Below are 14160 nucleotides of genomic sequence, written 5' to 3' on the forward strand. Positions count from 1 at the left end.
ACATTTTGAGACAAGCAGAAAATGTAATCAAAATTAGGTAACAGGTGATATTAAAGAATTATTAATTTTGTTAAGTATAAAAATGGCATTGTGGACGTTATTAAGGAAAAAAGAATCCTTGTCTCTTAGAAACACGTACTTATTACAGGTATATTGACACGACACCTGACATTTGCTTTAAATTACTTAATGGGGAGAGAAGTGGGAGAGTATCTTAGCCCATCTGGGCTGTCATCACAAAATGCCATAGACTGAGTGATTTTAAATATCAGAAATTATTCCCCATAGTCTTGGAGGCTAGATGTCCGAGATCAAGGCACCAGCCAAGGAGTCTCGTGAAGACAAGCTTCCTGGTTGCTCTCTTCATTGTGTCCTCACACGGCAGAAGGGCGAAGGAGCGCTCTGCAGTCTCTTTTATAAGGGCACTAATCCCATTCAGGAGGGCTCCATCTTTGTCACCTAATCACCTCCCAAAGGCTCCACCTCCAGATAGCATCATAATGGGAGTGAGGATTTAACGGTAGGATTTAACAACAACATGCAGTCTATTGCAGGAAGCAAGGAGAACTGATGAAACAAGATTGGCAAAATGTTCGCTGTTGACGCTTGGTGACAGGTGCAGGGGATCCATTATAATATACTCTCTACACTTGTATACAGTTGAAGTTTTCCCAAAAAAACAGCTTCAAAAAGAGAACAAAATCACTACACGAAAGAATTAAAAATTCCTTAAACCTCTTTCCAACAACAGGAAAACATTTTAAAGGCAAACGATATTCTTTTCAATTCTAAGAACCTGAGTAACGAGAGCGGCATCTTTGTAGTAAGGGGCTTTACCTCCTCCAGCCTCGGTCTATGAGATCCTGATAATCCTGCACGGTCATGGTATGTGCCCACATGCCTGAAAAGATAAGGAGCGTGTTAGCTACAGCAAGCTGAACTTTTTACTTTTTTTTAATTCAAAGCATCATTTTAATGTGAATACAGCAGCAAAAAAATCTAGCTTATACTGGAGAAGCGAAAGTTTGTACATGCTTCATACTTGTTAGTTTGACATAATACATAACATAAATAAAAATTATGAGATATTTATCGTAATTTTTAAAAAGCAAACACATCACTGATTACATTTAATTCAGGACTGGTCAACGGTCTCTATGACATCATAAATTTAGATCCTCACTGCAATCAGATTACTTCACACCTTTAAATCATAATATCTCCAATAATTTAAGAAGCTGGTCTCTTCAGAAGAATTAGAAAGCGCACGTGTTCTTAAATTCTCCTGATTTTTATACATTTTACATATATACAGAGAATAGTCTTGATCATTAAAAATAGGACGAATGTGCACAGCACTATTCCTTTGAAGTAAAACAGAGTAACCCAGGTTCTATGTTATCATCATGAGGAAATTACACAACCATAAAAAAATGAAGACTATGAGAAAACATTAAAAGAAATATCTGAATTAACATTAAAAGAAAAATGAATTTTTTTCTTGTAAACAGTAAACTGCATCGGAGGTAAAGACAGTGGCAGGCTCCACAGAGCAGGACGGAGCAGGATGGGGCAGGATACAGTGAAAAAAGCTTGGGCACTGGAGCACAACGGAACTGCCCAGAAGCCGGGGGTGGGGTGGGGCTCATCAACGCCAGGCTCAATTTCATCATCTGTAAACAATGAATAATAAAACCTACCAACCCAATTGGTGGGGTGCCCTATTGTAAAGATTATTATTGGAATTAAAATAAGATGATAAAATAAGATATAGAGATATCTCTATAGGTGAAAAGGTTGAAAGCAGGTTTCTTCCAAAGAACTTGACACACAGGACATCTATGTTAATCAATTTTCTCTTACTAAAACTGATGGAAAAATAAGAATCTATTAATTTTAGACATATATAATATAACCTATTATATAAATATTATAATCACAACACTAAAATTCTGAAAAGGAGACAAGAGGAATCTATAATACCCTAAAGCCTACTACCAGTCACAGTTTACTGTGCTTCTCCTGAGTTTTTTTTTGTTCCCAGGGTTGGAATCATGTCGGGTCATTTGCATCCTGTTCATTTTCACCGTTTAACTGATCCTACACTCTAAACATTTTTCCACTTAGCCCATCTTCATATTCTTCGCTCCTAATGACTGCATTACATTCTACTCCTTCTCACCCACAAGCAGCACCTAATAAACACTTTTAATTAATGAGTAAAAAGACACACTATAATAATAGCCCAAAGCATGCCCCTGTGGGGCATTTATGTTTTTAAAATGGAAACTATCTAAATTTACGTCTTCGAGGATATTTCATTTTCCACAATGCTGGATTATTCTTTAAAATATGACATTCTACATTTGCCAATGTTTATAAATAAAACAAATGAAAAAAATCTTCTGAAAGAAACCTGAACCATGATGGAGGAGAAAACAAAAACAAAAACAAAAACTGTAGGCTGGCCTTATCGTCGTCATTGAGATGGGGGGAGGAATGACATGGCATATAAACACCTGGTAAAAATTTCAGAAACAGCACAAACAAGCCGCCTCCCTCATCAGTAGCGACTACGGTCACCAGTTTCTTGTATATTCTTCCAGAGACATTGTATTCATGGATGCCCATGCACATGTGCGCGCACACACCGTTTTCTACGCAAATGACACCACCTGACATCCACTGCCCTGCGCCTTGCGTTTTGCACTTACTTATGGAGATGCTCCCACATCCGCATCAGCACGTAAAGGTCTGCCTGCCCCAGCCCGAACCGACCACACTACAGTGCTCCCTGGCACAGCCTGCCGTCATCTATTTACCCGTCTCCTACTGGTGATGGACATCTGTCCCCACACTCGGAGGTACTGAGAGACAATCACTATTTCGCATGTCCGAGCACCTGTGTGAAGAATAAACACCTAAAAACTTCCCTGCTCAATCAGCTGAGGTCCGTTTTAAGTTACAACAGCTGTGGCCCCTCTGGGGCAGCTGCGTTCCGCACTTCCTCCAAGAGACAGGGGCCAGGCGGGGACTCCAGCGCCCTGGGTCGCTCGAGCCGACCGGCCCGAGTGGGGGAGCCACGACCCCCGAGGACGCCCGCCAGCCGCGGAGCCCCCAAGACCGCGACGCCCTCCCCCGGCGGCCCGCCGGCCAGCTCACCATTGGAGCGACTTCCCGACTCGTTCTTGCAATAGCCACAGCGGTAAAAGTCCTCGCCCTGGAAATACTCCACGATGCTGGACGACAGAGCGGCCCAGGAAGCCATGGCCCCGGCCCTCTAACGCGACGCAGCCCAGCCTAGCGCTGCCGCCGCCGCCACCCCACAATGCACCGCGCCGCCCGGAGGCGCACGCGAAGCCGCACGGGCGCCGGCGGGCCGGGCCTCGCCGCAGCCCCTCGGCGCTGACGCCGCCCGCGCCATCTTGGCCCAGGGCAGCTTTCCGCTATTTCCGTTCCTTCTAGGGAGAGGGAACTCCATCTTCGGTGAGGATGAGACGCGGTGTGAAAGGAATCGGTCCGCGAAGAAGCGAGTGGGAAAGGGAAGCGGGAAGAAGGGGAGCCGAGCTTGCGGGCTCCCCTGCGAGGGGTTGGCCGGGGCGCGGCGGGCGGTGCGGGGTGGGGACGCGAGGCGCCCGCGCCTAGCCCCGTGGACGGGGACACTCACCGCAGGACACCTTGCCCTCCTCGGATTCGCAGTAGCCGCAGTGGTAGCCGGCCTTGAGGCCCTTGTACTCCACCACCGAAGCCATGGCCGCCGCTGGGGACGCGCAGGCCGGCCACGCCTCTCGGCGGCCGGGGGCCGAGCCGGGGAGAGCGCGGGGGCCCGCCGCGGGGAGGACTGGGGAGCGAGGCCCGGCCGGTGCACCCCGGCTCCCCGGCCGGCCCCCGGAGCGGCGCCTCGGGGCCCGTCGGTGTTGGGGCCGTCCCGAACGTTGGCAGGGACGTTAGCGCGGGTGGCAGTTATGAAAGCGGGTCCCTTCGCCTACTCCATCGCCGATCCTTCCCACCACTTCGCGTTGTCAGCCGCCTTTTGCAGATAAGGAGACTGAGGCACGGAGGTTGTAATCACTGGAAGTTATTTCCTGTCGGTCTGTTTAAAGTTGCCATCTCTGGCTGTCACTGACCACCCTGTAGCCAGCTCAAGCTTCTTCCAAACCAGCAAGCACTCGCTGAAGTACACACGCACACATCCAGTGAATGGCTCGGGTAGTTGAACACTTAACGCTTTTAAAGGAAACTGTCAGACTTTTGCATAGTTTCCTCACAACCTTACGGATTTGTGATCAGACTTTTGAAATTTTGTCAGTCTGTTAAGTGGAAAAGTTTTTTAGGGATATTTCTATTTTAATTTTCTGTTATCTTTAAGTGCACTGAGTATCTCGTCAATATGTTTGAGACTATATGTGAACACTGTTCATAACTTTTGGCCATTATATTCTTTATCATTTTCTAAGCTTTTAGAGGGGTTATTTATCTCCAGTATGAGTTGAAAATTATTTTTCTTTTTCAGTTTTTTTGACTGCTTATAATTTTCATTGCCAAAAATATTAAAATTTTTGTATAATTGAAAAATAAAGGAAACTGTCAGAGCCAGCAGTGGAAGCCCAGTGCCACCATGTCTTACAGCTTTTAGAGAAGCTAGAAATCAGATTTTTTTTTTTTTTAAAGTACAAATTTTTAAACACCTACAGCACCTGGTATTCCTACGTGGTCTCCCATCCAAGTACTAACCAGGCCCGACCCTGCTTAGCTTCCGCGATCAGAAGAGATCAGTCACGGTCAGGGTGACATGGCCATATGCTAAAGTACAATTTTTAAATGTTCCTTTAAAATAATTTTTTTTTAATTGTGCAGGACAAACAAAACATATAGGCTGAATTCAGCCCATGAGTCTCCAACTTGCAACCACTATTTTAAAGAGGATTTCGTAGAGGGTAACAGTCTGAGGCAAAGTACATGTGCACACATAGACTATCCTTACTCAACAATAAAGCTAATTATCTTTTCGCAATGATTAAAAAAGTGAGTAGTGAAACTCGAGGAAACGTAAATTTTGAGGTCAGTTTCAACGGTCTTGACCCCAATGTCCACTGTGCCGGATATGTTCAATTGAACTGGTTTAGTAGTGGCAGAGTGACCTATTATATGCTAAGCATCACTCGAGCCTTACGTAATGAAAAAAAAAAAAAAAAACCCTAAAGGATAGCTACAGAGCATGCAGCAGGTTTTCAGGGTCGCTCTGGGCTTCTCTAGCTCCAACTCCTTAAAGGCTTTACTAGATTTCAGTATCTTGTTCTTAAGACAAATTTCACCCATTTTGTTCATTATGACAAACTGGATTATTCCTTGCCCTTTCTGGGATAGGCCCTCATTTCAAATGAAAGCGAGGGCTTATTAAATGAAACAGCAGGATGCCATGCTTAGTTCAAAGAGTAGGAAACCCGGAGACTTTTCAGTCTTATAGTCTTGTCCCACTTCACTTCTGTTCCTTTGAAGACCCAATTTTATCCCAAGCCCTAGACCAACCTTAGCCAGGGCACTCCAGAACATACCAGCCTTGAACAATGAGAATGTCCAAAGTCCTAGGCATATGTTTTAAAACTCATTTAATCCTCACAGCAATTTCACAATATAGAAAACAAAGACCATAGAGGCTAAATAACTTGCCCAAGATCATACAATTAGTTAAAAAAATAGGGGAAAAGGGTGATAAAAATATATATATATTGAAGAGGAGAAGAGCAACAAATACTAGGTCTGAACTAATGTAGGACTGTGATTCGTAGCTGTCTGTTGATGATCAGAAACAAAGTTCATCTAGGCCCAAATGAGAAGAATAACACAAAGCTTCACTTAGTTTCCTCCTTTTTTGAAGGGGGAGCAATTTCAAAATATCCTTTAATTTATGAAATTGCCAGCAAATGACAGTTATCATTGTTATTCAAGTTATATCAGTAATAATTTTAAGCGTCAATAGATAATACCAATTAAAAGACTGTCAAACAGGATTAAAAAAAATAAGACCAAATTATATGTTATCTACCAAAAAACTCACTTTAAATATAAAAACATTAGATTGAAAGTAAAGGAACAGAGAAAGATGTATTGTTAACACTAATCAAAAGAAAGCTGGAGTAAACTACATTAATTTCAGACAAAGTAAACTTGAGAGCAAGGAAAATTAGGGATAAAAAGGCTTTGCATAATGACAAAAGGGTAAATTCTCCGAGAAGATACGTCTTTTTCGTGTATGCACCAAGCACAGTAGCAAAATGTGTGAGGCAAAAACAGAACTAGAAAAAGAAATAAATGAATCTACTATTAGAGTTCAGTACCCCTCAATCAATAATTGTCATTCAGCAGGCATTAAGTAAGGACATAATTTAACTCAACAATACCATCAATCAACCGGATCTGATATCCACAGAACACTTCCTCCAACAGCAGCAGAATATACATTGTCTAGTTCATGTGGAACATTCACCAAAATAAACCACATTCCGGGTCATAAACACCTTAACAAATTTAAGAGAATAACTATGCTCTCAGACCATAATGGAATAAAACTAGAAATCAATAATAGGTATAGCTGGAGAATTCCAAAACACTTTGAGAGTAAACAACACACTTCTAAATGACACGGGTCAAAGAAGTTTCAAGAGAAATTTAGAAATTTTTTGAACTAATCGTGAAAATACAACTTTCTTAAAGTGTGAAATGCAGCAAAAGAAGTATTTAGAGGGACATTTATAGCACTAAATGCATGTATTGGAAACATCTCAAATTGATATACTAAGTTACCTCAGGAGACTAGAAAAAGAAGAGCAAATTAAATGCAAAATAAGCAGAAAGAAAAAATAACAAATTAAAGCAAAAATAAATGAAATCGAATACAGGAAATTAATAGAAAAAGTCAACAAAACCAAAAGCTGGTTCCTAGAAAAGATCAATAAAATTGATAAAACTCTAGTGAAAGCTAGAGTGAACAATTGCCAATATCAGAAATGAATGAAGGACCATCACTACTGATCCCATGGATATTAAAAGGATAATAAAGGAATAATATGAATAGCTGTATACCCATATATATGATAACATAGAAGAAACTGATTAATTCTTTGAAAGACACAATCTACCAAAACTCAGAAGAAATAGATAATTTAAATAGGCCTTTATTTAAAGAAATAGAATCAATAATTAATGGCCTATGAAAACAGCACCAGGCCCGGATATGTTGATTGATGAATTCTACCAAACATTTAAGAAAGAAATTATATCAACTCTTCTATAGTCTCTTCCAGAAAATAGAAGCAAAGGGAAACTTCTAACTCATTTTATGAGGCCAGCATTACCATAATACCAAAACTGAAGACATTATAAGAAAGAAAAACTACAGAACGTTATCTCATGAACATAGATACAAAAATCCTCAATAAAATATATTAGTAAATGGAATCCAACAATTTAAAGAATTATACACCACTGCCGAGTAAGACTTATTCCATGTAAGCAAACCTGGTTCAGCATTGCAAAAGCAATCAACATTCCGCTATGTAATCAAGTTTCGGTCTTTCATTTTGTCAGCTATGACTTTGAACACATTGTTTAACTCTCTTACCTGCCATTTCCTCATACGAAAAATGGGAAGAATATTACCACATAGGGTGGTTGGAGTGTCAGCTTTTTATATTTAGCTACTATCAGAGGCACGTCTATTTTTTAAGTTTGTTTTCAAACTCCTGCAAAATGGAGACAGCAGGCAAGGTGCTATTTCCAATGCTGAAAGTTAAGCTGTGATTATACTGTTTAGTTTATTTCAAGTTCAGTGACATGAGCAGTGGTTAACAATAATTTAGTTCAGAAACCACCATCGTCTTCCCTAGTTATGACTTCTCATAACTATTTAAACATTACATGATTTTTCACAAAGGATTAAAATTTAGGTATTTAATAAAATATTCTTAGCAGTCTTTTTCTTTTTACATTTGTCATAGAGAAACAACTCAGGCCATCTTTTGCTTATGTTAGGGCCAAGTCTTGTCTTGCTCAGTTTGTTTCAACCTGATTTGCTGTCAAAAATGTTCTTCATCTCCCTGGCTTATATTCTTTATCCTCCCAGTTTTTCTGAGGAAAGAGAAACAATTTACAACATAGTAATTAAAAGTACTTTTACATCCATGTGATTTTCTTTATGTTTTAATTAAGCTGATTCCTTCAAGAGAGGCTCACATTAAGAATTGCCTATTTTTCTTTATCAAAAAAGAGGCTTCTATTGTTTTCATGGGAGGATAACTTAAGATATTGTCTTTTAGCACTTCACATGGTGCCGGACTCATAGTGAATACAGGCAAACCTTGGAGACATGGTGGGTTAGGTTCCAGACCACCACAATAAAGCAAATTGTAATCTCGTCAGTGGAGGGTCTTTCAATTTGTGAAAAAATGCAACACCTGTGTGAGGGCAACAAAACAAGTTATGTCTACATTAGGAACTTGTAGTTTGATGCTGTCATGTCTCAGGCATTATAACGATTTGGGCTGAACTGATGATATCACATGAGTGACATCCAAGTGGCTTGACTTTACCAGTGTTGAAATGGTATCTAGTTTAGGAAGCAAATGAAGATTAAAATGTAAATTGAAATTTAATTGGGTGTTTGGTAAGAAATGGAAAACACTGTCATGACTTGGCGTTTGAAATTCTTTGATTGTTTTTAAGCATAAAATATTTCTGAAAATGAAATAAAACATTTGGGGGTGGGCTACAGTTTCAAGAAGTCATACAAATAGCATATTTTGGAAGGTACAGTTTTTATTCCTAATAAGAAGCCAAGTTGTGATTAATCACTATATTTTTAAGAACTAGAGACATCTTAATAGGCTACATGAAGACTCTGTTTGGACAGATGAGGTCTCCATTATAGCGAAGAGTATCTTGAAGTGAGTATGTGGAATCGTTATCGTTAATTTGTACTTCAACACTGGCGTATTTTCTGCTTGTCTTTAATGACCAGTTATGAACAAAATTAAATAATGTGACAAGTATATTAAATAGTGGTAAAGCACAAAACCTTCGCAGCAGCAACAGTATTTAGCTGAGTGACATGCCTGCTAAGTGAAGATGAGACCACATGACTGGGCCTTTGGCACACTTGTCAGACCCCCACCAACTACTGAGTGTGTGCTCCAAGGTTTTCCATGATTCCATTTCCATGGAAGACAGGCAATGTATATTTAAAAAAAAAAAAAAGACGCTTCTGTTGCCTTGAAAGATGCTTTCTCCAACTGCACCGAGATGAGATGCCAGTGTCTGGGCATCACAACCCCTCCGCCTTGTCTCTGGCCATTCAGTCCAGCTCACAATGAAGTTCCCTGGCAACCAGATGATGTGTTCACCTTCCGCCTCACAGTCGTCTCAATCTAGGATAGTGATGACACAAAAAGCTAGTGACTGCTACTGGTTGCCCTCGGAAGCAGCCCAAGGAAGGCATCCTGAAGGCTCAGTGGTAGATAGCCGAAAGTGTGAAGGAGGGCCAGAAACTTCGTTGGGTGGAAAGCAGTATTTTGCAGAAGAGAGAACAAGAGATTAGAGTGGGGAGAACAGCTCAGGAGACGCAGAAAGAGCGTGAAGAGCAACAATGTTCTTCCTGAAGTTGGAGTGTGATAAGGCAATGGCTGGAAAAAATGACACAAAAGAGAAGCAGTATGAGGCCACAAGAACAGTGGAGGTGACCAAAGGCACCACGAGGAGAGGATGCAGTGGGGGTCTACAGAAGGACTGGCCAGCAGTGCAGACCCCGCCCGCACACCCTCCCTTGGTGACAGACTCGGAATGGCTGGCTCTGAGTCCGGAAGAACAGTAGGTATTACTCTCCTCCCATTTGAAGCAAAGGCAGAATATTCATCTATCTGGGAACAAATATAGCACAGGAATGAAAATTACGTGCTCCTGAGTCACGCAGGCACAAATTCTGCTTCTGAAACTAACCATGGGGCCTTTGGCAAATCACCGAACCTTTGGCCTCAATCCACTCTGCCGTGGTTTGGGGGGTGATGAGTACATACCCCTTAGATTGTTTGGAAGATTAAGTAAAAGAATCCATTTAAGTTCTTAGCACAATGCCTAGTGTAAACTCTATAAATGTTGCTATGGAAATACAAGAACCTCCTAGGGAAAAAAATGTGAAAGCAGATATATGTCTTCTTAAGAAATTAGCTTTACTTAAAAGGCAAATTTTTTTTTCTAGTTTTATGTTATAAAATCCTCCTCTTTTCACTGTTAAGTCAGAGAAACAATATTTATAAACCAGATTGCTAAACATAAAACCTATCTGCTTACTAAGCAGGTAAAGAAATAACAGGTCTTAAGTATGCCTAAAATGTGACTCTGCTCTACCTTAAATGACAGTTTTTTTCCATTAAGTTAAAAAAACTTTCTTGCTATCAAACTTATTATCTAAGTAAACCTTTGATAAGAATCATGAAATGTTATAGTTGGATAGCTGTTGTAAATTAATGATAGCTTATAAATTTATTGTTAATAACTTTATGCATAACAACATAAAATGGACTTACTAACTTTGAGAACTTATTTTCCCATCAAAGGTAAGTTCTTTTTCCAACAGCAATTATACATAAACAGTGCTTTGTGGAATTTGAAATAGCAACTCAGCCTCCCTTTTCCAGTGTTAAAATAAAGGTACTTCTGACAGTCCCAACCTCAAACAATGTGACTCTTTGTTTATGCTTTTATTAGAGCGCATTCCTTCCTTGCTTCAAGGAATAATACAAGAAATTAAATGTGCTGCAGAGTCCTTCCTGTTGACAGAGGAATGCCTTTCACATTATATATATAAGGAAAGTCAGTCCCAAATCAACTCCCTAATACAATTCATACCAGAGCATATTCCCTGAAACCCTTCTGCAAATCCTAGTATCATTTCTCTTTTTGATCTTCTAGATTGGCCTGGGCCCAAAACACTCAAGACCCTCGGATTGCAGTAGGTTCCCAGTCCCCACTAGAAAAGAAGATTAAGGTGAGGAAATACATTTACCGTGAACGTTGGAGCCGGTAATGCAATCACGAAGGGCTTATCACCAGCGTTGCAAGGGAGAGAGCTCCGCCTTTATTATGGTGTAGCTCAACGGATGGTTCACCTCGCAGCGTGGTGCTGGCGGGGTGGGCCCTAGTGAGGGGTGTGGACATTAAACAGACCATTACCACAGATCGTGCTAAGTGGCGTGAAAGGGTGGGATTTTATTTGTATGCGGAAGGTCTGAGGAAGTGACATTAAAGCTGAAACCTAGAAGCTGCATCCGTAAGCACCACAGTCAGAGCGGCTGCAGTGTATGTTTCTGGAGCATATGAAGGAAGAGCCCGTGAAAATACTCAGACGGGAGAGAGAATGTGGTTTTTGAGGAACAGAAAAGTCAGTGTGAGTGCAGCAGTGAGCAAGCAGTCGGGCTGACAAGGTCGTTTGGAGAGGCATCAGCCACCAGGTCGCTGTGCCATACTGGGATCTGGGATTTTCTAAAAGCAACAGGGCCCCATCCCAGGCCTCTCTGCAGGAAAGTGACGGGCTCAGATTTGTGTAATTCAAAGAGCACTCTGGCTCCCGTGTGAGCGGTCCGATGGGGCCGAGCGCAGAAGGAAAGGAGTATGGATTCAGCGAAGCCAGTGAGGCTGCTACCCTAAGGGGTGGGCATTTTGAAGTTAGAAATGACAGGACTGAGAAGGGGGAAATTGAAGAGAACGCTTCAGAGGAATAGTCAGATGTCAAGGACAGTGCCTCAATCTGAAGCCGACAGGCGAGCCCAGCGCAGGCCTCGTGCCTCGACAGTCTTGCTCACCCCTTATTCCCACTCTCTGGAGCAGCGCCTGACTTGTGGAAGGTCACCTGGCTGAATGACTGAGGCTGTCTGTGTCCAAGGAGGCCTAAACGTGACTCTGCTCTCTCTTAAGTGACAATTTCTCTACTGTTTTCCTGCGTTCGATTTAAAAGGTAGAACCAGCAAAGCAGGTGGTAGGAGTGGCCATAAAGGAGGAGGAGAATGAGGGGCTGGTCAGTCATTGGGGATATTCAGCTAACAGCTGGATAAGCCTGGGGAGTCCAAGATAGCCCCAGCCACGTGCTCTTGGCAACAGCCTGGAACCCAGAAGAAAATAAAGTATTTCAAGGAGGATAGAGTGGTCACTTCTGTTGCATGCTGCTGACAGGTCAAGTGTGGCAGGCACGGAGACGGGAGCCCTGAATTTGTCAATGTGGCGATCCCTCGTGCCGCAGACCAAGGCAATCTCGGAGAAGTGGCAGGGTCGGAAATCCAGTTGAAGAGAATCGAGGGGAAAATGTGAGGTGAGGACGTGGAGAGGGGTCATAGGTAACTGCTTCAAGTTGCACTGTGAAGGGGAGCAAAACAGGCAGCAGAAGCTACAGAGATGCAGTAAACAAAGTTTTCCTCTTCCGAAGACTATATCCTGAAGCATACTTTTATGCTGATGGAGTGATCCGGTAGCAGGAAAATTTTGATGAAGCAGGAAAGGGAATTTGATAATTGCACACTGAAGTTCTCGTAGCTCAACAAGCATGAGCGGCAGAACTGGCTTTTGATCAAGGGGCACTGTTTTCATCATAAAGGCAGGTAGGCAGAGCCCGGGATGGATGGATGCCTGACAGGGGAAGAGGGGTGCTCCTGCGTGACTGCTGCTGTTTCCTAAAGGCAGTTTAAGGCGAATCTTCGACGAGGAAGGGACACTGGGGAAGGGAATACAGATTTGAAAAGGACGTGAAACACAGTTAGAGACCCTGCTGGGCGTGGTGGAGGAGGCCGGGCAGGGCTAACAGTCCATTGGGATCTGAGCCAGGCCTGTACTAAAGGACATCCAACTTAAAAAGTTCTAATACTTCCTTCGACAAGAGTTTAGGTGGTGTCCATTCTTCAGAAGTGAGGAGACTGTTAGTCCAAAAGTTTCAGCAGGAGAATGAAACGCTTCATAAACTCAAGGCCACATCTTTTGACTTCTGGTTTGCTAAAACAGAAGAATACTACAGTCAGCAACATCAAAAAATGATGCAGGAAGAGGAATGGGAAGACACGATAGTTCCCAGATGGGATGTGAACATGAAGGAAGAGGAGACAAGATCACAAAGTGAAAAGACACAAGATGCTAAAAAATGGGACTACCTAGTGTCTGAGAGAGAGCTGAAGCAGATCAAGAAACACATACACCGAGCCGAACAGGCTAGAGGCCTCAGAGACCATGAGTACCGACTCGTTCCTCAAAGAATTCCAAGGCCAGTACTTTTCACCGATCCGTCCACCCTGGAGAAGGATGAGAAGGCTGAAAATATCCAGAAAACACCCAAAGCTACAACCAAAACGCACACGGCGGAGTGGACAAAGGAGCAGATAAAGAGACATCAAGACCGGATGATTCGAGGGAGAGAGCTCACAAAGCAAAGAAATGACCAGCACGGTGCTCAGAAACTCGGTACCCAGGCTCCTCCTCTCCTAAAAGCTCAAGTGCAGAAAGAGGAAGTACAAGAATTTGAACAGGTCACAGCCTACCCAATTGTCCAGCCTCACCCTGAAGCACTTATACAAGTGACAATTCTCAGGGAGAAGTCAAAAGAAGAGGGTAAAATTAAAAAACCACTTCGAAGGGAGCTCTTGTGTATACCGCCATTTTTGAAAAGTCAACTAGAGAAAAATAAAGTTAAAAATTATTTTCCAGATTATATTTTTTACACTAGCATACTTTCATAGCTGTTAGTACAGTAAAATCCTATACCCTAATTGTTTCTAAGTCTATCAAACTGAAAAAAAAGTTAAGCCACAAGCACCATTTCATTATATCTCACAGTTCTATATCAGGAATTCAGGCAGAGCTCAGCAAAGCAAGTTTTCTGCCCCAAATGGTACCACTGGAGCCACTTGGGGACATTCAGGCGATGGCTGGGCTTGTCTGGAGGGTCCAAGACCACTTCCCCCGTATGCCCTTGCAGCACGGGCTAGAAGGCTAGGCTTCGCTTGGCTGGTCCCTTCCCCTTCTTGTCCTCCCCATGTAGTTTCAGGTCATGTAGTAGTTGAATTTATTACATGGTGACTGAGGATTCTGAGAGGCCTGCAAACACTACAAGGCTTTTTATGACCTAGCCTC

At 42.3% G+C, this 14160-nt stretch overlaps 2 protein-coding genes and 1 pseudogene across 11 annotated transcripts in view; 1 reads left to right on the forward strand and 2 right to left on the reverse strand.

Moving 5' to 3' along the window:
- Window positions 1-3797, reverse strand: part of ATE1 (arginyltransferase 1) — a 120614-nt gene extending 116817 nt beyond the window's left edge. For 5 of the 7 annotated variants that reach the window (XM_016149089.2, XM_036223640.1, XM_016149088.2 and 2 more), the window contains exons 1-2: window positions 3163-3329; window positions 838-901 (exon numbers count right to left, since the gene is read on the reverse strand). In XM_016149089.2, the coding sequence (XP_016004575.1) occupies window positions 838-901; window positions 3163-3268 (170 nt within the window). In that variant the 5' untranslated portion in view covers window positions 3269-3329. Of the gene's footprint in view, window positions 1-837; window positions 902-3162; window positions 3330-3667 lie in introns of those variants that run through there. The other 2 variants (XM_016149091.2, XM_016149090.2) reach the window with 2 other exon arrangements.
- Window positions 3325-13855, forward strand: LOC118603995 (putative uncharacterized protein ZNRD1-AS1). 4 transcript variants are annotated; one of them, XM_036223646.1, is made up of 3 exons: window positions 3325-3486; window positions 10963-11038; window positions 13039-13855. In XM_036223646.1, the coding sequence occupies exon 3, from the start codon at window positions 13068-13070 to the stop codon at window positions 13764-13766; it is 699 nt and encodes a 232-aa protein (XP_036079539.1). In that variant the 5' UTR covers window positions 3325-3486; window positions 10963-11038; window positions 13039-13067; the 3' UTR covers window positions 13767-13855. The 4 variants fall into 4 exon arrangements, with proteins under 4 accessions (XP_036079539.1, XP_036079535.1, XP_036079537.1 ...); XM_036223642.1 differs by having other exon boundaries at window positions 12918-13854; XM_036223644.1 differs by having other exon boundaries at window positions 12925-13854.
- LOC118604783 lies at window positions 4686-4804 on the reverse strand (annotated as a pseudogene).
- Window positions 13856-14160: the final 305 nt, after the last annotated feature.

The sequence above is a fragment of the Rousettus aegyptiacus genome, unplaced genomic scaffold, assembly GCF_014176215.1.
Source record: "Rousettus aegyptiacus isolate mRouAeg1 unplaced genomic scaffold, mRouAeg1.p scaffold_m13_p_6, whole genome shotgun sequence".
Taxonomy (NCBI): domain Eukaryota; kingdom Metazoa; phylum Chordata; class Mammalia; order Chiroptera; family Pteropodidae; genus Rousettus; species Rousettus aegyptiacus.

Coding starts and splice junctions, on each gene's coding strand:
- LOC118603995 (XM_036223646.1), top strand. CDS start 13,068: ATGATGCAGGAAGAGGAATGGGAAGACACGATAGTTCCCAGATGGGAT.